This window comes from Sus scrofa, chromosome 6 (assembly GCF_000003025.6).
Source record: "Sus scrofa isolate TJ Tabasco breed Duroc chromosome 6, Sscrofa11.1, whole genome shotgun sequence".
In the NCBI taxonomy this organism is placed as follows: domain Eukaryota; kingdom Metazoa; phylum Chordata; class Mammalia; order Artiodactyla; family Suidae; genus Sus; species Sus scrofa.
The window spans coordinates 44,036,188-44,062,397 of NC_010448.4; the positions used below are offsets into that span (position 1 = coordinate 44,036,188).

Below are 26,210 nucleotides of genomic sequence, written 5' to 3' on the forward strand. Positions count from 1 at the left end.
AGGAAGCCCTGGGGAGGCCTGGGACTGCAGAGGAGGGAGCACACTCCTGAATGCATATGGATGGCCTTCCTGGGGGAACTGGGTGATGGAGAATCTCAGTTTGAGTGCCCAGTTCTTGGACCTCTTCTCTCTGACTGTATTTACTCCCTCTCACCCAGACTTCCATCTAGGCTTTTAAGTTCAAATGCTATCTTTTGGAGTTCCCGTCATGGCTCAGTGGTTAACGAGTGCAACTAGGAACCATGAGGTTGCGGGTCCAATCCCTGGCCTTGCTCAGTGGGTTAAGGATCCAGTGTTGCCATGAGCTGTGGTGTAGGTTGCAGACTCGGCTCGGATCCTGCGTTGCTGTGTCTGTGGTGTAGGCCAGCAGCTACAGCTCCTACTGGACCCCTAGCCTGGGAACCGCCATAGGCCGTGGGAGCGGCCCAAAGAAATAGGCAAAAAGGCAAAAGGCAAAAAACAAAAAACAAAAAAAAAAAAACGCAAATTCTATCTATTCACCATGACTCCCAAGTTTTTCCTCCTGCTTGAACCATCTCTCTTCATACTCCAGTTGTAAACACCCAGCTCAACACCTCCACTAAGATGTCTAATATGTTTTGAAAACTTAACATGTCAAAAAAGCAAGATCATGGGAGTTCCCATCATGGCACTACAGAAATGAATCCAAATAGGAACCATGAGGTTTAGGGTTCAATCCCTGGCCTCGCTCAGTGGGTTAAGGATCTGGTGTTGCCACAGCTGTGGAGTAGGTGGCAGAATTCAGCTTAGATTCAAACCCTGGCCAAAAGGGGAAACAAACAAACAAAAAAAAAAACCTTGATCTTTCCCCTAAAACTTGCATTTCTCCAAGATGCAATGGTGATTCCATTTTCCCAGGAACTCGGGTAAAAAACTGGATGTCGGTTATTGACTGTTCTTTTTCTTTCTCTTATTCTTCACTCAATATATCTAGGTCACCACACCCAACTTCTCCTACCCTGACACCTTCATTCCTGGGTTAAATTATTGTTTCACTGTCCCATCTGTTGTCCGTACTTCCATGTCTACTGAATTGTGGATCTGATCCTTTGTAAAACATGTCAGATGATGTCCCGCCTTTCCTTAAACCCTTCAATGGCTTCCCATCTCTCTTAGAATAAAAACCAAAGTTCTCACAATGACTTGTTGCCTTCCTTCCCTCTCTGACCTCATCTTCTATTGCTTGCCCTTCATTCACTCCAGCCACACTTGCCTCCTTCTGTGGCTGAGCCATCTAAGCATGCTCTCTGTGGGAATTTTGCAGTTGCTCTTCCCATTGTCTGAATACTTCTCCCCCAGTTAGCCAGCTGGCTTGCCTCCTCACCTTCTTTAGGCTTTGGCTCAAATGCCACTTTTTTTTTTTTTTTTTTTTGTCTTTTGGGTTTGTTTTTCCTTTGTTTGTTTGTTTGTTTTGTTTTGTTTTTTTGTCTTTGCCATTTCTTGGGCTGCTCCCGTGGCACATGGAGGTTCCCAGGCTAGGGGTCGAATTGGAGCTGTAGCCACCGGCCTACGCCAGAGCCACAGCAACAAGGGATCCGAGCCGCGTCTGTGACCCACACCACAGCTCACGGCAACACCGGATCCTTAACCCACTGAGCAAGGCCAGGGATCGAACCCCAAACGTCATGGTTCCTAGCCGGATTCGTTTCCGCTGCGGGACGACGGGAACTCCCTCAAATGCCACTTCACTAGTGAATTTTCCATTGACCATTCTATTCAATATTGCAACCTCTATTCCCAGCTTTCCTTTTCTCAGTAGCACTTACCAGCATCTGACATGCCATACGTCTTACTTGTCACACATGTATCTGCAACACCTATAACACTGCCTGGAACATGGAAGGTGTTGCGTGAGTGAATGAATGAACTAATGAAGCAGGCCGGGGCCAAGGGGGCTCGGCCTCTGTTCCCCAGTCACTTCCAGGCAGAGGTCGGCAGAGAGGCAGCGCAAGTGGCCGCCTGGTGTCAAGAAGGACGAGACGTCCCGAGCCACTGCTGCTGACCAAGTCTTCCCCGCGCCGGCGCCGACAGAAGGGCAGAGGGCCGGGCCGGGGCGGGGCCGGGGCGGGGCCGGGCGCCTGCGCCATAAAGTCCGCTGGGCGCCTCCCGCCTCCGCCTGCAGCGCGCCGCCCGCCCCGCTTCCTCGTTCGCGTCCGCAGGGGTCCGTGTTTCCAGCCGCTTTCGCCATGGCTGCACTCACCCAGAACCCGCAGTTCAAGAAGCTGCAGACCTGGTACCACGAGCACCGCTCTGACCTCAACTTGCGCCGCCTTTTCGAAGGGGACAAGGACCGCTTCAACCACTTCAGGTGCGCGCTCGCGGCCAGGGGCGGGATGCGGCTCGCGGGGTCCCGCTGTGCAGGACCAGGGCCGGGTTGGCGGGGTGGCGGTCCCCGGGGGGCCCCCCGGCGACGAATCCCGGTCCAGGCCCAGGCCGCACTTCGTCCTTGACGCCTCCTTGAAGCAGGTTTCCGGGTGCTCGCCGGAGGTCTCGGGCCCGGCTGCTTAGTCATGAGGAGTGGGCCCCTGCGCCGCTTCCCCTCCTCTGTGGCATCTTTCTCCCGTTCTCCCCTCACCCCATCCCCCGCCAGTCCCTCTAGGCCATTGAAGCAGGCCATCCTTCCCCGTCGTGAGCAAGGGCCCTCGCTGACGCAGCACGGGCGGAAGGGCTGCCCACTTCCACCCGGTCCTGGACTGGGAACCATCTGCGGGGTGCACAGGGTGGGGCGGGGGGAGGTTGTGGGGAGCCGCGGTGGAAGGGTGGAGAGGCGGGGGGGGTGATTCCTGTCCATGAGGCTAGGGTCAGATGCCCACGAAGGACCCAGGAAAGGAAGAAATCTTGAGGGGCAGGAATGGTCACTGGTGCAGGTGTTGGGGGAGGGGAGGTCTGTGGCTCCAGGCTGGAAGTCCCTGATGGCCAGCCCTGTTATCTAGGTCCTTCGCTGAGTAAGCTCAGTTGCAGAGTGGAAGCTCTGGGAGGGAATGGTCACTCCCTGGCCTAGGCAGGGGGGCACACGCAGCTCTGCCTTCCCATCCCCCAGCTCAGTTTTAGCAGAGGGAAGGTGCCTCGGGGGTCTGCATCTTGTTCTGTGGGGCTGGCCCCTTGCAGTGTGCTGCTGCTGCAGCAGGTCAGCTTGGTGGGTGTGCAGGTGACAGTTGACACCACTTGCGCTGGCCAGCTGAGGCATGTTTGGATTTGGCACAGGGAGGATGTTTTTTTTGGAAGCATCTCTGGTCAGGGAGCAGGCTGGGGTGGTGTCAGCAGCTTCTGCCATCTTTCTGCAGCTTGAACCTCAACACCAACCATGGCCGTATTCTGTTGGATTACTCCAAGAATCTTGTGACGGAGGCTGTGATGCAGATGCTGGTGGACCTGGTAATATTCGGCTGATGGAGGCTTGACCTGCGAGCCACAGTGTGGTGGGCTCCTGGAGCCCCCAGGTCCTTGAGCATGTTTACGTCTTTCTCAGTGGACCTCAGCAATTGCCTCTGTGCCCCTCCCCCGGCTCAGGTTCTGACCAGCAGGGGACCTAGTGCCTGATGTCTGAGCAGACTCTTCCCAGGCAGGGGTGGAGGTGGGGGTGGGGGGAAGACACCCAGACTGTAGCCATCTGTCAGCCCCACTGGGGGCTGCACCAAGCCTTGCACTTGGGGGCTTGGACTCTCGGGGGCCAGCGTGGGTGGGACCAGGCCTCAGTGTCTTCTCTTCTCAGGCCAAGTCCAGGGGTGTGGAGGCTGCCCGGGAGCGCATGTTCAATGGTGAGAAGATCAACTTCACCGAGGTAAGTAGGCTGATAGACGGCAGACGCTGCATACCCTCTATAGCCTCTTCCGTCCCTTTGGGGTTCATCTGACTGTTAGCAACATCACCCTGTGTCTACACCCCTCCTCTTAGGCAATACTTTTGCTTAATGAGAGGCCCTAAAGGCCTGTTTCCTCAAGTGAGTTGCAGGGCCTTGGTGAGCATGGGATAGCTCTCGGTGTGGGCTGGGAACAGCAGTTCTCAAGCCTGCAGGGAGAGGGCTTCTCAAGGCATGCTCAGAGAAGTTAACTGGATCTGTCCCTTTTTTAAATTTTATTTCAGAGTATACTTGATTTAAAACGTTAGTCTCAGGTGTACAGCAAAGTGATTCAGTTATACATTTACATATATCCATTCTTTTTCAGATTCTTTACCCATGTTGGTATTACAGAATATTGATTAGCGTTCCCTGTGCTATACAGTAGCTCCTCGTTGATCATCTGTTTTAGTAGCATATAGTAGCATGTATATGCTAATCCTAAAGTCCTAATTTATCCCACGCCCCATGTTTCCCCTTCGTAACCATAAGTTTGTTATCAACTCTGTTTTGTCCTTGTTGCAAGTTTTATAAATGAAAAGAAGGTCTGTATTAAAAGATCAGCCTCCTCAGTGAGAAGAGTCAACAGGAAGCTACCGCAGGGCTGGGCCTTGGCCACCCTGTGCTGTGAAAGCCTGGAGGCATAAGAATCACTGAGCTCTCAGTGTCAGCCTCATGAGGTTTTTAATCCTCCTTATACACAGGAGGAACCTGAGACTCAGAGGTCAAGTCACTTATCCAGTGTCATTCTGTAAGTGGCAGGGCCACAATTCAAACACACCCTGTCTTTCATTGCTGGGCTAGGCTGAGGGAGGCAATCAAGGAGGGCTTCCTGGAGGGGTACATTTGCTATGGACTGTGGCACAGGAGTGAGGTCGGGCAGTGAGCAGCGAGCCTCTCCCTGGATTGGAGTCCCAAGAGCATCTCTTCCTATCCACCTGGAGTGCCAGACCTGTTTCTTTCAAGGACTCCTCTGCTGCCTCCAATTGGATGGGACCATTGTTGCACTCTCATGACAAGGCCAGCTGCCTGGCACCTGTCACAGACTTCGGGTTTGTTTTTTGATGGTGGGTGGGATGGGACCCTTGGTGAGGGAAGCTTGAGTTGCCTGCTTTGCTCCCCTCCCAAGGGGTGAGGACACATTTCAAAAGGTGCCAACAAGCATGCACCTTCAGCAGGAAGGTGAGACTGGGGTTTGTGAGCCTGGGTCCTCTAGCCATTTATCGCTTGTCTCTGACCTGTGTGGTCACCATTCTGCCTTGTCTCACTCTGCTCAGCTTTCCTTGACTTTTCCCACCATGCACATCTGTGGGTCCTTGACCTCTCTCTGTGGGACATGAGGGGACAGCACATGCCTTGCCTCCGCCTCAGTCCTGGGATGGTCGCTCCTTCCATGAGCACACGATGGGTTCTCAGTCTGAAACCATGGTACTGACAGAGACCTTAGGACCTGCGTGTCCGGCGGCGAAGGGACAGAGCTGACCTTTGGGGCCACACAGCATCATGCCCAGCTGGGAGCACAGCTGCCCGGGGGTGGAAGGGCCTTTCACACGCTGACTCTCGCCCCCAGGATCGGGCAGTGTTGCACGTGGCCCTGAGGAACCGGTCAAACACACCCATTCTAGTGGACGGCAAGGATGTGATGCCAGAGGTCAACAGGGTCCTGGAGAAGATGAAGTCTTTCTGCAAGGTACGCAGCTGTGGGCTGGGCTTCCCCTGGGCCGTGTGTGTGCTTGTATTTTGGAATCCGGGCCCCTGATGGGCCGCCACGCCACTCTCCTTGGCGAGAGGACTCAAGCCGTAGCTGCAGCCTGACAGGGGGGCGGTCCGTGTGATTGCTGGTCGTGGGGGCTCTGCCGAGGCATGGGTTTCCCTAGGGAATCCACCACTGGCAGCAGTGGAGCAGCCTCCTTCCTGACCTGTAATGCCCGTGGGCTCCTGGTGACCTTCTGGCGAGCTCAGAGATCTGAACAGAAAAGTGAGGCCCCTGAGGGGGTGGGATTGTGGGGAAGGGTCTTGCTTTTTCTGACCTCTTTAAGTCATGTGCCCATATTGCCTAGTCTAGAACTAGACAAAATTTAAAACTTAAAACATTGTCTTTTTTTTCTTTTTTAATTTTTTTTTTTTTTTTTTTTTTTTTTTTCTTTTTTTGCTATTTCTTTGGGCCGCTCCCGCGGCATATGGAGGTTCCCAGGCTGGGGGTCGAATCGGAGCGGGATCCGAGCCGCGTCTGCAACCTACACCACAGCTCACGGCAACGCCGGATCGTTAACCCACTGAGCAAGGGCAGGGACCTCATGGTTCCTAGTCGGATTCGTTAACCACTGCGCCACGACGGGAACTCCTCTTTTTTAATTTTTCTAACAAGGATTCCTGGGCCCTGCTCTGGAGATTCTGATTTGTAGGAATGAAGTGGGGCTCAGGAATCTTTTGTTTTTGGCCATGCCAGGGATTGAACCCGTGCCACAGCATTGACAGGGCTGATTCTTAACCCAATGAACCACCAGGGAACTCCTAAATCTTAAAATTTTCTTGACTGCACCCCAGCCAATTCTCCAGAAGCAGTCTTTATAATATTTACTTAAAATAGTCCAGAAGTTACCTGTGCGGGTACCAGCATATATGTACATCTGTATATATCTGTTGTCTTTTCTTTGAAACACAAAGCACACGTGTGTACACACACATACACATACAGGTTCATTTTCACTAACTCTTCTGCAGCTTTTCCCTGTGTCAGTGTTAATGCACATAACTATGCCTCCTTTCCCTGCACGGGGGTGGAGGGGTTACCTCAGACAGCTAGAGATTTCCCCACATCAACCACTGTTGCCTCAGTGTCTACCTCAGGAGCAGTTCTGCAAGAGTCGGTTGATGTCTTCTAGCCTGGACTGCAAGGGTGACATCTGCGGGCTGGCCTGGTGTGTGGGCGTGGGTGTGCCTATATTCGTGGGCTATGCGTGCTCTGGGAGTGATCATTTAGGCGCTGGTTCGTTTTTCCCAGAGAGCAGTGGCCGCCACACGTGGCTGGTCAAAGTCCGATTGCTTTGGTTGAGAGCCATGTTCAGACCTGAAATGCCAGGAGGTGATCAGGGCAGCTGGCAGCTGAGTCAGTGGGCCTTCCCAGGGTGAGGAAGGCTTGGGATCCTGATGGGATGCTGGATTCCCTCATGTCCTTGAACCGCGGTTGGTGCGTGTGATGGGCTTTGGGTAGAGGGAAGGAAGGAGCATTTCCAGCTGTTTGCTGTGAGCGGCAGAGCTGATGTGCCTCAGAGGCCTGGTGCTCTTGTGGTCCACCCCGGTGTGCCCAGGCCTGCCATGTGCAGTGTGTGTGGCACTGGCCTTCTGGGGAGCCGATTTCATGAAAGCCTTCCCTTGTGGCTGGCTGCTGGAGTACCTGACTCAGACCCATGGGGTATTTATAGTTCAAAAAAGCTGCTGAATAGCCGAAATTCCTTGGTAAGCAACTCTCTCCGTGGCTGTGCTCTCAAAAGTTCACCAGGATTGGATGAGGATGTTCATGGGGACATCGATTGTGGTGGCAAAAACTGAAAACAGCCTGAGCTCTTTATCAGAGGACTGCTCAGTGAAATCCATGTGTGTTCATCTGCTGTATCCTGGGCACTGTTAGGAATTAAGGAGCTGCAATTGCATTGACCTGCTCTGCTGTTCAGGATATACTATGAAGCTGAAAAAGGAAGTTGCAGAACTAGTGTGTGTCACAAGACCCTATGTGGTCAAATAAAGGGTGTGTGCAGTTATAATAGAAACAAAATTTCCCCTCTAGGATGCTTTATAACAAAATCAGTGGTGAGATTGAGGCTTGAGAAGCTGAGCAACTTTTTTCTCTGTATTGACAGAAAATTACTCATGGCAATTGATTACTTTTTTTTTTTTTTAGTCTTTTTGGCTGCACCTGAGGCATGTGGAAGTTCCCAGGCCAGGGATGGAACCCACACCACAGCAGCGAATGGAGCCACAGCAGTGACAATGCCAGGTCCTTAACCTGCTGAGCCACAGGGGAACTCAGCGATTGATTACTTTATTATTGAAAGAAATAAAAGTTACTGGGTGTTGTTAGTTTGAGCAAAGCCATGTTTACTAGTTTTCTATTGATGTGTAACAAATTACTCAAAAATTTAGCAGCCAAGGAGTTCCCGTTTTGTCTTAGTGATTAACAAATCTGACTAGGAACCATGGGGTTGCGGGTTCGATCCCTGGCCTCATTCAATGGGTTAAGGATCCGGCGTTGCCATGAGCTGTGGTGCAGATTGCAGATACGGCTAGGATCCTGCATTTCTGTGGCCCTGGCGTAGGCCGGCAGCTACAGCTCCGATTCGACCCCTAGCCTGGGAACCTCCATATGCCAGGGGAGCGGCCCTAGAAAAGGCAAAAAGACAAAAAAAAGAAAGAAAAGAGGAGTTCCCGTCGTGGCGCAGTGGTTAACGAATCTGACTAGGAACCATGAGGTTGCGGGTTCGGTCCCTGCCCTTGCTCAGTGGGTTAACGATCCGGCGTTGCCGTGAGCTGTGGTGTAGGTTGCAGACACGGCTCGGATCCCGCGTTGCTGTGGCTCTGGCGTAGGCCGGTGGCTACAGCTCCGATTCGGCCCCTAGCCTGGGAACCTCCATATGCCGCGGGTGCGGCCCAAGAAATAGCAACAACAACAACAACAACAAAAAAGACAAAAAGAAAAAAAGAAAAAAAAGAAAAAAGAAAAGAAAAGAAAAATTAGCAGCTGGAAACAGCAGCCATCATTTCTATTGACAGGTTGTGGTACAGGTTTCATGATGTATTCATCTGAAGGCTTGATGGGGGCTGGAGGATCTGTTTTCAGGAGAGCTCACTAGAAATTAGTGCTGACTTTGGGGAGGCTTTAGTCCCTCACCTTGTGGACCCCTCCAGAGGTTATTTGAGTGTCCTCATGACAAGGTAGCTGATTTCTCCCAGAGCAATTAATCCAAGAGAAGGTAAGGCATGGTGCCTCAAAGTTTTTTATTACCTTGAACTAGCACGAAAAACTACTCTTTGTCTCTGTAATACCCTGTTGGTTGTACAGCTCAGCCCTGATCAGGGTGGGAAGGGACCACACAAGGACACGAAAGCAGTGCCAGGATGGGAGGTTCGTTGGGAACCCTCTTGGAAGTTGGTTATTGTAGTCTGCTTTCTGGCTCCCAGGGATTCATCATTTTCCATACATGTGCAAAACACCCCATACACCTTCTCTTAAGGCCATATCCTACAACATCAGCTAGAAGTCAAGAACCTCATAATCTAGGAGTTCCCCTAGTGGCGCAGCGGAAACAAATCCGACTAGGAACCATGAGGTTGCGGGTTCGATCCCTGGCCTCACTCAGCGGGTTAAGGATCCGGCATTGCTGTGAGCTGTGGTGTAGGTCGCAGACATGGCTCGAATCTGACTGTTGCTGTGGCTGTGGCATAGGCCAGCAACTGTAGCTCCAGTCAAACCCCTAGCCTGGGAACCTCCATATGATGTGGGTGTGGCCCTAAAAAGCAAAAAAAAGAAGAAGCTCATAATCTAAATTAGGTAGAGATGTATCTATTTTATTTTTCTTTTCTTTTCTTTTCTTTTTTTTTTTTTTTTGTCTTTAGAGTCTGCAGCCTACGCCACAGCTCACAACGACGCCAAATCCTTAATCCACTGAGCAAGGCCAGGGATCAAATCTGCATCCTCATGGATGCTAGTTGGGTTCGTTAACTGCTGAGCCATGACAGGAACTCCTATATTTTCTTTAGTACAACTCAAATACAGTTCCTTTTGATCTGAAGATCTGTGAATTAAGTAAACAAGTTAGTTACCCTGACACACCCACCATACAGTGGTGAGATAGGCATAGGATAACTGACGCAGAATAATTCCTTGTCACAAAAGGAGGAGAGCAGGTGGCTCACAGGAATCCTTGGTCCAAAGCAATTCCACAAACCAGCAGAACACATGTAGGCAGCTGCTTGTTTAGGACTCAAGGCCTAAGAATCATTCCTTGAGGCTTTTGGCTTTGCCTTTATTTATCCTTTTTTTTTTTGTTTTTTTTAGGGCTGCTCCCAAGGTATATGGAGGTTCCCAGGCTAGGGATTGAATTGGAGCTACAGCTGCCGGCCTACACCACAGCCATAGCAGTACGGGATCTGAGCCAGCTCTGCGACCTACACCACAGCTCATGGCAGCTTCAGATCCTTGACCCACTGAGTGAGGCCACAGAGCGAACCCGAAACCTCATGGTTCCTAGTCGGGTTTGTTTCCACTGTGCCACATCAGGAACTCCTTATTTATACTTTTTGCATAAAATGTTGTCTGTATTTGCAACTGCATAGCTTTTTCAGCCTGCTTACTGCCTGTAGAAATGTGGGTTTTTAAAGTCCTCTTTTCCTTCTCTACTTTCTCTGTCCCTTTCAGTCTCAGCTGGTAGTGTTTCTGACAATTCAGGTTTCTTAGAAACTGTGTGGGTCTCTCATGAAGCTTTCTTGGGGGAAGGGGTTCACTGCAGTAGACAAAAGCCATACCCACAAATTTCTTCAAGATAAGTCCCTGTCTACCATTGTTTTCTGAGACCACAGAGATAGTATTCTCAAGCTTTTCAGAAGCCTTATCTTTGGCCAAAATGTTCTCTATCTTGGTGTTTTTTTTTTTTTCCTTTTTGGCTGCTCCGTGGCACATGGAGTTCCTGGGCCAGGGATCAGATCTAAGGTACAGCCAGATCCTTTAACCCAATGTGCTGGGCTGGGGATTGAACCTGCACCCTCGCGCTGCAGAGATGCCACCAATCCCATTGCACCACAGCAGGAATTCCATTACCTTAGTTCATTCTGGAGTCTCAACAAAGGGTTTTAGAGCTACACGTTTTACCTTTTGAAACTTTTTTTTTTTTTTTTTTTTGTCTTTTTGCTATTTCTTGGGCCACACCCGCGGCATATGGAGGTTCCCAGGCTAGGGGTCCAATAGGAGCTGTAGCCACCGGCCTACGCCAGAGCCACAGCAACGTGGGATCCGAGCCACTTCTGCAACCTATACCACAGCTCACAGCAACGCCGGATCATTAACCCACTGAGCAAGGGCAGGGACCGAACCCACAACCTCATGGTTCCTATTCGGACTCATTAATTACTGCGCCACAACGGGAACTCCCCTTTTGAAACTTTTCTTGGCCTGGATTTGAACTTGACCAAGGATCCACCTCTTAATTTTAGCTTCAGTTGTTGCCTGGAGTGTCTGGGAATTCTGAATTCCTGGCTTCTTTTTGTTTAAAAGTTCTTCCTTAAGCTTATTTCCCTCCTCCTACATTTTTATTGTAACCACTAAGAAGCCAAGCAGTTCTTATAACACAGCCTGAAAAATCTCTGTAGATCATCCAGATCATGATTAGATACGTCTTTTACTTTCCCCAGGAATTCCAGGCAACTGTATTATTAAACTGGGCCATCACTACATAACAAGAATTCTCTTTGCTACAGTTCCCAGTAATGCTTTCCTCCTGTTTCTTTAAATCCGCACCAGCAGCCCCCTCAAGGACTATTACACTTCTGCTAACAGTCTCTTCCAATGTTTTTCAGGCTTTCACTAACTCTCTCAAGGTCCTTTGAGTTTATACCCACATTTTTAGCTTTTCGTTAGGGTAATACCCTACTTCTTATACCAAAATCTGTACTAGGTATTTATTGTTCTATAACAAATTTCGCCAAAACTTAAATAGCAGTTAAATTTTCTGTCTTGAAGAGTTTCTGTGGGTCAGAAATTCAGGCTTAACTGGTTGGTCTTGGTGTGGGGGCGGGGGGGAGGGCTCTCTTAAGGTTGTACTCAAGATGTTGGCCAGGGTTGGGAGTTCCCCTTACAGTTCAGTGGGTTAAGAACCCAGCTAGCATCCATGAGGATGCGGGGTCGATCCCTGTTCCCGCTCAGTGGGCTAAGGATCCAGCGTTACTGAGAGCTGTGGTGTAGGTTACAGACGCAGCTTAGATCCCGCATTGCTGTGGCTGTGGTGTAGGCCTGCAGTTGCAGCTCCAATTCGACCCCTAGCCTGGAAACTTCCATAGGCCTCAGGTGTGGCCCTAAAAAGACACACACACACACACACACACACAAAGTTGGCCAGGGTTGTAGTAATCTGAAGGTCTGATGGATTCTGGAAGATTCCCTTCCAAGATGGTTCCTATTCATGGATGGTGAGTTGGAAGAAGGCAACCACACAGGCTTGTTCATATGACTAAGTCTCCTCACAACATAGCAGATGACTTCCCCCAAAGTGAGCAATCCAAGAGAGCCAGGTGGAAGCAGCGTGGTCTTTTACAATCAGCTTCTGAAGTCATACTCCCTGGTTTTCACAGTATCCTAGTGGATGCACACGTCAGCCCTCTACAGCGTGGGGGACTCGACAGTGGTGAGAACACCAGGAGGCAAGAATCCCTGGGGTCCATGTGGAGGTTGGCTGTATGTCTGGCATGCTTGTCTCTGGTACAGAGCAGTCACGGTGGTTGGCATTTCACATCTCTGGGCCTCTGTCATGTTAGGTTCTGGTGAAAGATCACTCTTGTTTTACACATTCTGGCAGTGTTGCTGTGAGGGGGGGCTGTCCCTCCCACCTTCTAATGTTGAAAAAGGGGAGTTCCCACGACTCTGTAAATCAACTATGATTTTAAATAGATAAATAAATAAATAAATAAAATCCATTTAAAAAAAGAAAAAGGGGCAGTTGGAGTTCCCGTTGTGGCTCAGTGGAAAGGAACCTGACTAGTATCCGTGAGGATGTGAGTTCGATCCCTGGCCTCTCTCAGTGGGTTAAGGATCCGGCGTTGCCATGAGCTGTGGTTTAGGTTGCAGATGTGGCTCAGGTCCCGCGTTGCTGTGGCTCTGGTGTAGGCCAGCAGCTGCAGCTCCGATTCAACCCCTAGGCTGGGAACTTCCATATGCCATGGGTGTGGCCCTAAAAAAACCAAAAAAAAAAAAAAAGGAAGAAGAAAGTAAAAGGGGAGTTTCCTGGTGGTCTAGTGGTTAGGACCTGGCACTTTCACTGCTGCAGCCCAGGTTCAATCCCTGATCTGGGAACTGAGATCCCACAGGAAGCCTCTGTTCGTTGTGGGGAAAGGAAGAAAGGAGGAAAGGGAGGAAGGGAGAGACAGAGAGAGAGAGGAACTCATTGGGGCTGAGAATGGCAGGGATCTAACTGACACCAGGGTCTCAGTAGGCCCCTGCCAGGGCCCGGAAGTTGGGCCTGGGGCATAAGGATAGGGAAGTGAGATGTTCGTGAGCAGCAGTTTATACTCGGGGGTTTGGGCTGATCACATGTCCCTGCTCTGTGCCAGCGTGTCCGGAGTGGCGAATGGAAAGGGTACTCGGGCAAGTCCATCACGGACGTCATCAACATCGGCATCGGCGGCTCTGACCTGGTAAGGAGAGGGCTGCCTTGGCGCGGGGGCGGGGGCAGGCCATCCAGAGCCTTGTTTCTCCATGGATGGCCCCTGGCTGTCCTTGCCTCTTGTGGGCTCTGGGATCTTATTTCCTGATGCTTCATCTCCCTCCCCACAGGGACCCCTCATGGTGACGGAAGCCCTCAAGCCGTACTCTGCAGAAGGCCCCCGGGTCTGGTTCGTCTCCAACATTGATGGGACCCACATTGCCAAAACGCTGGCCACCCTGAACCCCGAGTCGTCCCTGTTCATCATTGCCTCCAAGGTATGGGCCTCAGACCCAGCCTGGCTCCCTGTCCTGTGTGTGTTGGGGGGGTGGGGGCAGGGCGCATGGGTGCTTTGCCCCTGCCCTGAGCCAGCCGTGCTTTTTGGATGAGGTCAGCACAGCTGCCCTCAGACTGTTCCTTATCTGGTGGCAGACAGTTTCCCTAGTGACAGTTCAAACTGGTCCATACGAGCCTTCATCTTGAGCTCTATTCACTCACTTTGTTGAATCTGTGCTCCCTCTGGGACCATTCCCGTCTTTCCCAGAGATCTGTGCCTAATATCTGCTCCTTTCTGATCCCAGAGCCGTGTCCAGATAGTGTAAGCATTTTGGTTTTTGTCCTTTACGCCTCATTCACTCATATCCGTGTGTATCCAATATTAAGAACTCCGTCAATTCCCATTGTGTCTCAGTGGAAATAAATCTGACTAGTATCCATGAGGATGTAGGGTCAATCCCTGGCCTTGCTCAGTGGGTAAAGGATCTGGCATTGCTGTGGCTGTGGTGTAGGCCAGAGGCTACAGCTCCGATTCATCCTCTAGCCTGGGAACCTCCATGTGCCACAGGTGCGGCCCCAAGAAGAAAAAGAAAAAAATTATTCCATCAATTCTGAGATACAGCCTAGTCTGGGCTGAAGAGAGCCCAGGCATGGCCGCAGCCCCTCTCCTGAAAGAGGCTCTGGCCTTTGACCACTAGCAGGTTTGCTGGGGGCAGGTGGGGTTATGGCTCTTACTAGCCTTCCCCTTCCTCTGTGTGTGAAGTCCTGGAATCACAGAGCAGAGTGACACTGTTACTTCCAGGCCCCTGCCCCAGACACAGCCACTGGGTGAGTCTTTGTGGACACGTGAGGGGACGTCGTGTGGGGATGTAACACTGACCTGAACGTACAGCTCCGTGTGATAACTGGTCACCCACTCAGCCTCCATGGCTGAGCTCAGGCTCAAGGACACAGCGACCTTGGCGAGGGACCAACTGCTGTGCTTTCTGCCTGCAGACCTTCACCACCCAGGAGACCATCACAAATGCAGAGACGGCGAAGGAGTGGTTTCTTCAGTCAGCCAAGGATGTGAGTCCTGGGTGGGCAGTGCCCGGACTGGGAGGGGCAGGGTGGGTCTGCCCATCCCCTTTCGAGGCCACGCCTAGCCCTGTAGCCCTCTTTCTCCTGAAGTTGGCACCAAGAGGTAGCCCTTCTGGTTAAGATATTTGGCTTTGGAGTTCCCGTCCGCGAAGCAGCAGAAATGAATCCGACTATGATCCATGTGGTTGCTGGTTCAATCCCTGGCCTCATTCAGTGGATTAAGGATCCAGCGTTGCCGTGAGCTATGGTGTAGGTTAGACTTGGCTCGGATCTGGCGTGGCTGTGGCTGTGGCATAGGCCGGCAGCTGTAGCTCCAATTGGACCCCTAGACTGGGAACCTCCATATCCTGCAAGTGCAACCGTAAAAAGAAAAAAATAAAAAGGTACTTGGCTTTGCCAGCCCAGACAAGCCAAATGTGGCAGACCCTGCTCGCACTACTGAGGACCCTTTCTTTAGGGCCACCGGTCCTGTGGGATCCTCTCCACCCCTGGCCACATCAGCTTTACAGGGGAGGCACGTGGGTAGGATGGGCTGGCCGGCCTCTGACCACCCCTGTCCTCTCTGCCTTGACACGGGGCTCCTCTAGCAGCCTCGGAAACGAGGACTAGGCGCAGTGGGGTCATCCCCCACCTCAGGACCTTGGTTTCTCCAGAGGCAGGAGGGTCACTACGCTTGGGGGGCCCGCAGGATGGCTGTGGTGTAACTCATCTCCTCTCTTGCAGCCCTCTGCAGTCGCAAAGCACTTTGTCGCCCTGTCTACCAACACTGTAAGTGCCATGGGGGTTCCCGTACTGCTCCCTGGGAGGCCCCAGGCCAGGTCAGGGTCATGGCCTTCCAAAATCCACAAGCTGAGATGCACTTCACAGGTGCAGGATCTTGGCTCAGCTGATGGGGTAGAAGGGTTGGGTGCCTCTGGAGGATGTGAGCTGCAAAGCATCCTTGCCTTTTCTGTGAGGCAGACAAATCTCTGCCGCTACAAGGGACTTGGCTTTGGTGAGATCACGTTATCCTCTCCCTTCTCCCAGGCCTGGCTGATACCCAGAACATTCCACGCACGGGACTCCCTTGTGCTCGGCCTCCCTGCCGCTGGCCTCTCCTCACATGGGATTTGCTGAGTCATGGGGGGCTGCATCCCATTTCTCACTTGAGGGTGTTAGTTAAGCCCCAGTGAAGGGGGATGACTTTGCCCAGTGATTGCGTGAGTCAGTGATGCCAGGATTAGAACATGGGATTAGAACGTGGTTACCCATCTGCCAGTTCCTCCTGGCCCAGCTTGTGCCTGGTAGGGTGGAGTGCAGGGCAGGCAGGGGCTGCATTCCATGAGTCACAAGGAAGGCAGACCTTGCTGAGAGCTTACTGTGTGATGGGCTTTGTGCTGGAACCACACTCAGGTCCTCCCGACGCCCACCCCTTCCGTGCCACCCTCCCCTACCCCCACCCATGCCTCCATTGCTCACCTGCCTGGGGAGGACACACGAGGACGCCTTAAGGGTGGCCAGCCACAGACCACTGTCTGCCTCCTGCAGGTAGAGCTCAGCCTGGCCGGTACCATGTCTCCTTGGGGCCTAGGGAGGGGTTGCTGACTCTGTCTGCCCAGGGATGGAACAGGACCGGTCATCCCCTGAAGGCTTCCTGGGCTGGAGACGCCATCCCAGTACTGGAAGGGCTGGGCCGGGCTCCGGGCTGTGTGTTTCCTGTCCTGGGAGGCAGCCCCTGCCCACACTAGGGTTCCAGCTCTAGGATCTCGGTTTCCCAGAAGTCTTGGGGGGGTCGCACCCAGAAGGCGGCTCTTGCAGTGCAGCGTATGGGCCAGGTCCTTGCGCTGGGTGAGCAGCCCCCCTTCAATGAGAGGGCCCCACGGGTGCCACAGGTGCGCCAGAGGCGAGCTGGCCTGGTATCCAGCTCCGGGGGTGGGCAGGTCCCGGTCCCGCCCTGGACTCCCAGGTCAACCAGCCCAGCCCAGTGGGGGCTCTGTGGAAGGTGGGGATGCTGCCGCGGCGGCTCGCGCGATGCGCCTTCTCGTTCCCCAGAACTCCCTAACCCAGGCTTCCTTCCCCCTCTCTCCCTTTGCCCTTTTTTAGACCAAAGTGAAGGAATTTGGAATTGATCCTCAAAACATGTTCGAGTTCTGGGATGTAAGTAAAAGCACTTCCCTGTGGTGGGTGAATTACATGTCCTTTGCCAAGGCAAGCTGCAGAGGAGGGGCTGTGAGGTCAGGTCAGCGTGTAATTGAGCACCTGCTGCATGCCTGGTCTTGGGAGAAGCCAGGAGGTCCTCAGAGAGGCTTGTGGGGCAGAAGCAGCTCAGAAGCAGGATCAGGCTTCCACTCCCTCCAAGGGAAGGGCCAAGCTTGCCAGGCCAGGTGACACTCCCCTGGGTGCCTGCCGGCAGCCCCCACCATGGAGTAACCAGAGCCACCCTGTCCCCCTCGCTAAGCTGAGGTTTTGAGTTATTCTCAGTGATGACCTTTCCCTGAACAGCAGCCGCAGTCATTAAAGGCCAAGGGGCAGGGTGAGGCCGGAGGTGTGACTGGGCAGGCCTGGAAAGGAGCTGCAGGAGCAGCTGGAGGGCTGCGGAGACGAGGTGCCAGGCCCCAGGGAGAGGTCCTGCGGGGCAGCTTGCAGAGCAAATATTGCCTGAGTGGCAGCACTGCAGGCTACTCCAGTGACAGGCGTCACAGGGACTCAAGTCTGCTAGAGCCAGAGCCAGTGCCAAGCAGTGTGCAGGTGCTTTCCTTGCAGCTTGCTTGAGTGCGGCCGAGGGGTGAGAAGGGCTCCAGCTGCAGGGTGCAGGGAAGGCTTGGGGGTGCAGAGAGGCAGTGCAGGGTGTGGCGTGGGTGCTGTGAATGCAATGAGTGTGGCTCTAACACGTGACCGCGGCAGGTGTACCTAAGAGAGCATCATCCACTTGGGATTTCCCCACTGGGGCTGTTGCCAGGGCTTTATACTGGAAGCTCTGTGCTGGGCGGCAGCATCTGGAGCTGTCCTCTCTTTTGAATGTCCCAAAGGCCTTGGAGCCTGGAAGAGAATTCAGCCCTGAAGCTCTAAGGCATCTGTTGTGTGTAATGAGTTACCTTCTTTCTAGAATGGGCCTAGTTAATGTACCATCCTTGGAAGGATTGAGAAGAGTCACTCAGATCCTTTTCTGCATCCTGTGGCTCAGATGAGGAACCCCGGTCAAGAGAGACTGTGCAGAGTCTAACAAATGTTGCATGCCTGACACAGGAGGGGAGGCGCCTTCCACCTCCTCCCCAGGATCTGGAGCCTGAGCAGGCGGTGGTCAGGGATGTGGGGGGGCTCCCGCGAGCCAAGGAGCCCAGCACAGCAGGGCTGTGTCCCAGCCTGGGTTTTCATTGCCTGTAACCACCCAGCCTGCAGAGCTGAGTGGGGGGTGTGGCTTAGGGAGAGACCTGAGTCTCCCAGGTAAGACCTAGGAATGCGAATTGGGCACAGGAACGTGGGGCAGGGGCTGGCCAGTGAGGCCCAAGTGGCCAGGGTAGGCGCACTGGAGGCCTCCTGGGCCAGGCCAGACATGGAGGAACTTGCCCAGGTCACTAAGGGTGTATATTGCTGAATTGAGAAAGTGACATCTGAAGATCCAGGGATAGGTGAAATTTCTGGATCTAGGGCCTCTCAGGTGAGATAGAGGAGTCAGGATAGACTTAAGGATATTGTGCTGGCTCTGAGGTACCATCAGAAGAGTCTGGTCTGGCATAGGTACATGTAAGTGGTGAGGCCCCATCAGCTGGGCTCAGTCATGGGGCAGCCTCGTGCGTCGGGATCAGGCAGAGGTGTGGTAAACTGTGGGGTCCTTCAGGGCCCAGCCAGAGTCAGCACATGTTGGAGAGCTCATTTGGGCTGCTGAGGTCTGAAGAGGAGCCAGGACAGGCACAGGTGAGTTCTGAGGAGGCACCAGTACAGGTAAAGGTACAGGTGGGGTCTGTGAATTCTGGAGGAATTCAGATATTTGGAGATGGTTCTCTCGAGTGGAGTGTGAGGAGCCAAAGTCATGTACAGGTACTTAAACCCAGATCCATGAATCTGATTTAAGATGTATTCGCTGGAGTCTCTCTGGTTCTGAAAAGAGAGCTTCAGGCCGTGGGTGGCTCATCCCTCAAGTGAGGTGATTAGAACTCAGGCTTAGGCAAACATAGGTAAGTCCCCTCCACCAGGTCAACCACCAGGTTTTCAGCATCCTGACCAGGTGTGATGGGCAGAGCTCAGAGTATTGTAGGGGCCTCTGAGGATCCATAGCCAGCATGAGGCATGCTAGGTGGCATTGGGGTCTGACTGGATGGCGTTTGAGGAACCAGATGACGGGGAGGTCAGGATGCACCTGCTTCTAAAAGGTGAGGACTAGGGAGTTGGGGCAGGTGAAGAACAGACCGGTGAGCTGACTGAGGAGCCATGTCGGTAAGACTCAGAATAAGAGGCTCGTGTTAGATAACTATCCAGAGACTCTGTCTCTAGAAGGGTCGGAGGCCCATGTCACTCAGACACTGGCACCCGTGGGCTCTTCTGAGGTTTCCCCCAGGCCGAGGTAAGCAGCTGGGAATCTGTCAGTTCCCAGGGAAGAGTCTTTTCAGGTTAGGTTTGCACAGTGGAGTCTGCCAGGGGTCATCTCTAGACCATGTCTGTCGGAGGTCTCAGGAGCTGGAATCAGACAGGTGTGTTTAACTAGGGGAGGCCTAGAAGCCAGATTAGGTCCATCCAGGCAGAAATGGGTAAGGATGCGGGAGCCGAAGGTAAGCACAGACTCAGTAAGAGCTGAGTATGACAGATGGAAACTGGAAATCCACGATCAGGTCCAGGTCAGACTGTGTCCTCAGGTGTTGTTTGAGGAGCTCTGGTGATGCTCAGGTTGATGGTTCTGGAGATGGTCCTCGGTTCCCTGGGGAAAAGACTGAAAAACCAGAGTCAGGTAAAGAGGTGGAGCACTGCATCCATCCACCTGGAAGGTTCACGAATTCTGGGTCTGTCTCAGGTACACAAAACAGGTCTGTTGGGTGAGGTTTGAGGTTTGTGAGATCCAGGTATGTCCGTTTGGTTCTTAAAACAGGTAAGGTCAGAGCTGCTGAGGTCAGTCCCTGGTTTGCATTCCAAATCTGCGGAGCTAGGGTCCACCACAGGGGAATAGAACTGATTGTTTTAGGGAACATCTATAAAACCAAGAGCAAGCCAGAGGTAGGTTGAAAAGCTGTGTTAGGTTCATTAAAGTCCATCCCACAGTTGAAGTCAGGCACAGGTAGGTAGAGCAGATCTGTCAGGTGAGGCCTGAGGAGCAAGCCAGGGTTAGGCTCATCTAGAAAGAACTGGACCTCTTAGGTGACCTTTGAGGATCTGGAGTGAATACAGGTGGATAGAGGTAGGTATCTCAGGTGAGATCTGAGGAGCTGGCAGTGGGCATGGTTGAGACTGTCTGGATCTCCCAGGTAAGGTCGAGGTAGGTAGGTGGAACTGCATCCCTATCTGTCTTGTAGAGGTTTCTTGAGGATTTGCAGCCAGGCACAGGTATGTGCAGTTGAATTTCTCAGGTAAGGTCTATGGATCAGCATCTTGCACAAGTTTTATCCATGGGTCTGTCAGTTTGAGTTAAGCACAGGTGGGTAGAGTAGGGTTTGTCTGTGGAGTCAGGATTAGGGCAAGTTCACAAAACTAGGTCTGTCCAGTGCAATCTCAGAGTCACAGCCAAGTCCAGGTAAGAAGAACCAAATGTCTTCGATGAGCTGTGACCTGCCGTGATGAGGTAAAGGTAGTCAGAGCTAGCCTGCCAGGGGCAGCCTCAGGAGCCGAGAGCAAGCACAGGTAGGTAGAACTGACCTGCCAGGTGTGGCCCAAGGAGCCAGAGTCAAGCACACAGGTAGGCAGAGCTGGTTTGTTAGATACAATGTAAGGAGCCAAGGTCATCAATAGGTAGGTAGCACTGGTCTGCTGGGTATGGTCTGAGGAGTGAGGGTCAAGCACAGGTAGGCAGAGCTGGTCTACTAGGTATGGTCTGAAGAGCCAGGGTCAAGATGCAGGTAGGCCCATCAGGTATTGTTGGAGGAGCCCAGGTCAGACAGGTAGGTGGAACTGGTCCAATAAGCCTGCTCTGAGGATCCAAGATTATGTACAGGTAGGTAGAGCTGGTCTACTAAGTACAGCCTAAGGAGTCAGAATCACTCCTGTACAGGTAGACAGAGCTGGTCTACTGGTACAGCATTAGGACCCAGGATTCTGTACAGGTAGGCAGACCTGACCCTGAGATATGGCTGGAGGGGCCAGGGTCAGAGACAGGTAGGCAGACTTGGTCCATTAAGTATGGTCTAAAGAGCCAGGGTCAAGCCATTCAGGTAGGTGGAGTTGGCCCATCAGCTCTGGCTGGAGGAGCCAGTGTCAAGAGAGAGGTAGGTAGAGCTAGTCTCCTTTGAATGAGCTGAGGACTCAGCGTCATGGACAGGTATACAGAGTTGGTCTGCCAGCTGTGGTCTGAGGACCCAGGGTCATGTACAGGTAGGCAGACCTGACCATCAGGTATGTGGAAGGAACCAGAGTTAGATACAGGTAGGTAGAGATGGTTCACTAGGTACAGCATGAGGACCCAGGGTTGTGAACAGGTAAGCAAGCTGGTTCACTAAGTATGGTCTGAAGAGCCATGGTCAAGCCATACAGGTAGGTAGAGCTAGCCCATCAAGAACAGCTGGAGGAACCAGGGTTAGAGACAGGTAGGTGGAACTGGTCTGCTTTGTATGCTCCAAGGACCCAGGGTCATGTACAGGTAGGCAGAGCTGGTCTGAGGACCCAGGGTCTTGTACAGGTAGGGAGGGTGGGACCAGGGTACAGGTAGGCAGAGCTGGTCTGAGGACCCAGGGTCTTGTACAGGTAGGCAGAGCTGGTCTGAGGACCCAGGGTCTTGTACAGGTAGGCAGAGCTGGTCTGAGGACCCAGGGTCTTGTACAGGTAGGCAGAGCTGGTCTGAGGACCCAGGGTCATGTACAGGTAGGCAGAGCTGGTCTGAGGACCCAGGGTCTTGTACAGGTAGGCAGAGCTGGTCTGAGGACCCAGGGTCTTGTACAGGTAGGCAGAGCTGGTCTGAGGACCCAGGGTCTTGTACAGGTAGGCAGAGCTGGTCTGAGGACCCAGGGTCTTGTACAGGTAGGCAGAGCTGGTCTGAGGACCCAGGGTCTTGTACAGGTAGGCAGAGCTGGTCTGAGGACCCAGGGTCATGTACAGGTAGGCAGAGCTGGTCTGAGGACCCAGGGTCTGTGGTAGGGGGGGGCAGGGTCTTGTACAGGTAGGCAGAGCTGGTCTGAGGACCCAGGGTCTTGTACAGGTAGGCAGAGCTGGTCTGAGGACCCAGGGTCTTGTACAGGTAGGCAGAGGCTAGGGTCTGCAGAGCTGGTCTGAGGACCAGGGTCTTGTACAGGTAGGCAGAGCTGGTCTGAGGACCCAGGGTCTTGTACAGGTAGGCAGAGCTGGTCTGAGGACCCAGGGTCTTGTACAGGTAGGCAGAGCTGGTCTGAGGACCCAGGGTCGTGTACAGGTTGGTAGAGTTCTCCCATCAGGTGTGGTCTGAAGACCCAGGGTCAAGCCACACAGGTAGGTAGGGTTGGCCCCTGAGGTATGGTTGGAGGAGCCAGGGTCAGAGACAGGTAGGCAGAGCTGGTCTGCTAGGAATGGTCTGAAGAGCCAAGGGTCATGTACAGGTAGGTGGAGCTGCTCTACCAGGTATGGTCTGAGGACCCAGGATCATGTACAGGTAGGCAGAGCTTGTTTTCTAATTATGGTCTGATCTCCCAGGGTCATGTACAGGTAGGTAAGAGTGGGCCTATCAGGGATGGTCTGAAGAGCCAGGGTCAAGCCACGCAGGTAGGTGGGCTTGGCCCATCAGGTATGGTTGGAGGAGCCAGGGTCAGAGATAGGTAGGTAGAGCTGGTCTGCTTTGTATGATCCGAGTACCCAGGATCTTGTCCAGGTAGATAGAGCTGGTCTGCCAGGTATGGTCTGAAGAGCCAAGGGTCATGTACAGGTAGGCAGAGCTGGTCCTCTAAGTATGGTCTGAAGAGCCAGGGTCAAGTCATATGGGTAGGTAGAGTTGGCCCATCAGCTATGGTCTGAAGAGCCAAGGGTCATGTACAGGTAGGTGGAGCTGGTCTGTCAGGTACGGTCTGAGGACCCAGGATCACGTACAGGTAGGCAGAGCTTGTTTTCTAATTATGGTCTGATCTCCCAAGGTCATGTACAGGTAGGTAGAGTTGGCCCATCAGCTATGGTCTGAAGAGCCAAGGGTCATGTACAGGTAGGTAGAACTGGTCTCCTGGGTATGGTCTGAGGACCCAAGGTCAAGTTCAGGTAGGCAGAGCTTGTTTTCTAATTACGGTCTGAGGACCCAGGGTCATGTATAGGTAGGTAGAGTTGGCCCATCAGGTATGGTCGGAAGAGCCAGGCTCAGAGACAGGTAGGCAGAGCTGATCCACTAGGTGCAGTCTGAGGACCCAGGGTCATATACAGACTGGTCCTCTAGGTATGGTCTGAAGAGCCAGGGTCAAGTCGCACAGGTAGGTAGAATTGGTCCATCGGGCCAAGCCTGTCTGCCAGGTGTAGTCTTTTTTTTTTTTTTTTGTCTTTTTGCCATTTCTTGGGCCACTCCTACAGCATATAGAGGTTCCCAGGCTAGGGGTCGAATCGGAGCTGTAGTCACCGGCCTACGCCAGAGCCACAGCAACGCAGGATCCGAGCCACGTTTGCAACTACACCACAGCTCACGGCAACACTGGATCCTTAACCCGCAACCTCATGGTTCCTAGTCGGATTCGTTAACCACTAAGCTACAACGGGAACTCCTGCCAAGTGTAGTCTTGAGGAGGCCTAAGGCGTAAGGGTTGAATGCAGGTGGGTAGAGTTGGCTCTTTCAGGTGTTGGATTCAGGCAGAGGTATGTACCCCTGGTCTTTTTGTGAGGCCTGAAGAACCATAGTAAAGCCCTGGTGGGTAGAGCAGCCCCAGTTCAGGCCTGTGCCATGGGGTCTTCTGTAGGTAGGCAGAATACTGGGCTTATAGGAGATCTGGGGGCCCTAAGTTAGCTGGGGTCGGTAGATGCGGCTGTCAAGGAAATACTTTGAGGCCAGACCTATGTACACTTGAGTCTTACAGACGAAGTCCTTGGAGCATGGATCTGACTCGGGTGTTGACCCAGGTCCTAGAGGTTAGGCCTGGGGGGCATGGGTTAGTCACAGGTAGTAGAACCACATCTCTCAGGTGGGGTCTGCTGAGCACAGATATGCAGAGATACTTGTGTCTGATGAGGTCTGAGGCTCCTTGGTGAGGTGTTGGTGCCGCGGTTAAGCAGAGGTTGGTAGTTTAGGTTCTGTTTGCGAGACATGAAAAGCCGAGTCCAACATAGACGATAGACCTGGGTCTTTCATGTTAGGCCTGGAGCAGAAATCAGGCCCATGGAGACAGAGCCAGATCTCTCAGGAAGATGGGAGGAGTCTTGAGTTGGGCTCAGGGAGGTGGACTTGGGTCTGTTGGTTGAGATGTGAGGAGTCAGGGTTAAGCACAGAAAGGTAAGTGAAGCCTGGCTTATTAGCTGAGCTGTCTGGAGCCTGCCTCTGACAGGTGTGGAACCCTGTAGTGTGAGGTACCGGAGTGGGAGCCTGCCTCCCAGGTGAAGCCACTGCGTCTGTACCCAGTGCTGCGATGTTGACCTGGCTTTGTCACTGAGTTTCTGGATCGAGGTCACATGGACAGCAGTTCCCATCGTGGCTCAGCAGTAACAAACCCAACTAGCATCCATGAGGACATGGGTTCGACCCCTGGCCTCACTCAGTGGGTTAAGGACCCAGCGTTGCCATGAGCTGTGGTGTAGGCCGGCAACTGCAGCTCTGATTCGACCCCTTTGCCTGGGAACTTCCATATGCCTCGGGTGCAGCCATAAAAAGCAAAAAAAAAAAAAAAAAAAAAAAAAAGAAGAAAAATAAATTCATAATCATTGTGGCTGGTAAGGCCTGAAGAGGTAGGTCAGGTGCAGGGGCGGCCCTTGGTGGTCAGGATCAGGCACAGTTAGGTGAGTAGCATGGACTCTAATCGAGGGAAGGCTGGGGTCATCACAGGTATGTACATCTGGGACTGCCTGGGGAGGTCTTGTGTTCAGGTAGGAGAGGTAGAATGCACTGAGCCAGTCAGCCACCTGTTCTTAGCACCCCACTCAGGTGTGATGGGCAGAGCTTAGGGTGTTGCAGAGGCCTGAGGACTTGAAACCAGTCCAAGGAGCGGTCTGTTGCATTGGAGTCTGGTTGGCAGGATCTGGATTAACCAAGTGAGGAAAAAGGTTAGATTATACCTGGTGAGACAGGGTGAGGTCTGAGGCTCTGGAGCAGGTGAGGCATAGAATATAGAACTGACCGAGGAGGTCCATGGATAAGGTGTGGTCTGAGAGACTGACTGCAGGTAAGAGGGAGGTCTAGAGATCCCTGGTGCTGATTTGAGGTCTCAGAGGCTCAAATCAGACGCCCGCTTTGCTGGGCTCTGCAGGGCTTTGGGCTCTCCCAAAACAAAAGTGAAGTCGGAGAACCTGAACGTAGCAGCCTGGAATCTCTCAGTCTGAGGGCTGGCCATCCGTTCAGTCCATTTTCTGGAATTGAGTGTGTTAGGTGAGATCTGAGAGCCTGTGTCAGGCATGGTATGGTCTGTGGGACTATGACTGTCAGGTAAGGTTCCTCCAAACCCAGACCCCTTCCAGGTAAAGAGCCCCGTCATTCATTACCCAAGACAGAACCTCTGGGCCACACTTGATCCTCTCATTCTTCCAGTTCATCCTATTGAGTTGAACGTCCTGAATCAGCATTCTGCACCCCTCTATTCAGGGTAGCATCATTTTTCGAATGACCACTGGGGCTCCTATGTGGTGTCCTGCTTCCATTCTCATCTCACCCACAGACTTTTTTGTTCTCCAGCCTTGCCTCTCAGCTTCTACCCTCCAGTTCTCACTCCTTCCTTCACCTTCCAGATTGTACCATGCTTCTTCCTGCCCAGCCTATCTCAGTGGGCTCTCAGAAGAGAATTAAGCACTAATGGGGAGTTCCTGTTGTGGCTCAGTGGTAACTAGTATCCATGAGGACATGGGTTCAATCCCTCACCCAGTGGGTTGGGGATCTGGCATTGCCGTGAGCTGTGGTGTAGGTCAAAGACTCGGCTCGGATCCCTTGTTGCTGTGGCTCTGGCGCAGGCTGGTGGCTACAGCTCTGATTGGACTCCTAGCCTGGAAACCTCCATATGCTGTGGGAGCGGCCCTAAAAATAAAAAAATAAAAAAATAAAAAATTTAAGCACTAGTGCACCAAGGCACCCATTGGATACAATGAATTAGCATCTCTCCTTTGCATCTGGAAACTAACCTTGGACCAACCTTGGGAGTATCGTAAATAAAGCCACTCAAAGTATTGTCTGTGGGGCTTAATTCTCTCACTCTTGAGAAAGCCTGCTCTTGCCACAGCACCTTCACATGTGCTGTTCTGGCTTCTGGAATGCTTCTCCTCCCTCAGTGCTTCTCTGGGTAATGCTTGTTCTTGCTTCAGCTCTAGGCTCATGCACCCGCAGGGTCCTTTATAAT

The 26,210-nt window shown here is 52.7% G+C and overlaps 1 protein-coding gene and 1 long non-coding RNA gene across 2 annotated transcripts in view; both read left to right on the top strand.

Moving 5' to 3' along the window:
- GPI (glucose-6-phosphate isomerase) overlaps positions 2,187–26,210 on the top strand; it is a gene marked incomplete at its 5' end in the record, with an annotated part of 30,958 nt that continues 6,934 nt past the window's right edge. The window contains 9 exon segments of the mRNA NM_214330.1: positions 2,187–2,329; positions 3,306–3,396; positions 3,734–3,802; positions 5,430–5,549; positions 13,175–13,258; positions 13,398–13,544; positions 14,539–14,610; positions 15,346–15,390; positions 16,705–16,758. Of these exon segments, the coding sequence (NP_999495.1) occupies positions 2,208–2,329; positions 3,306–3,396; positions 3,734–3,802; positions 5,430–5,549; positions 13,175–13,258; positions 13,398–13,544; positions 14,539–14,610; positions 15,346–15,390; positions 16,705–16,758 (804 nt within the window).
- Positions 16,765–24,577, top strand: LOC110260979. The gene is made up of 4 exons (XR_002344637.1): positions 16,765–21,379; positions 21,445–21,834; positions 21,896–21,973; positions 22,028–24,577. It is a non-coding gene; the product is annotated as an uncharacterized LOC110260979 (long non-coding RNA).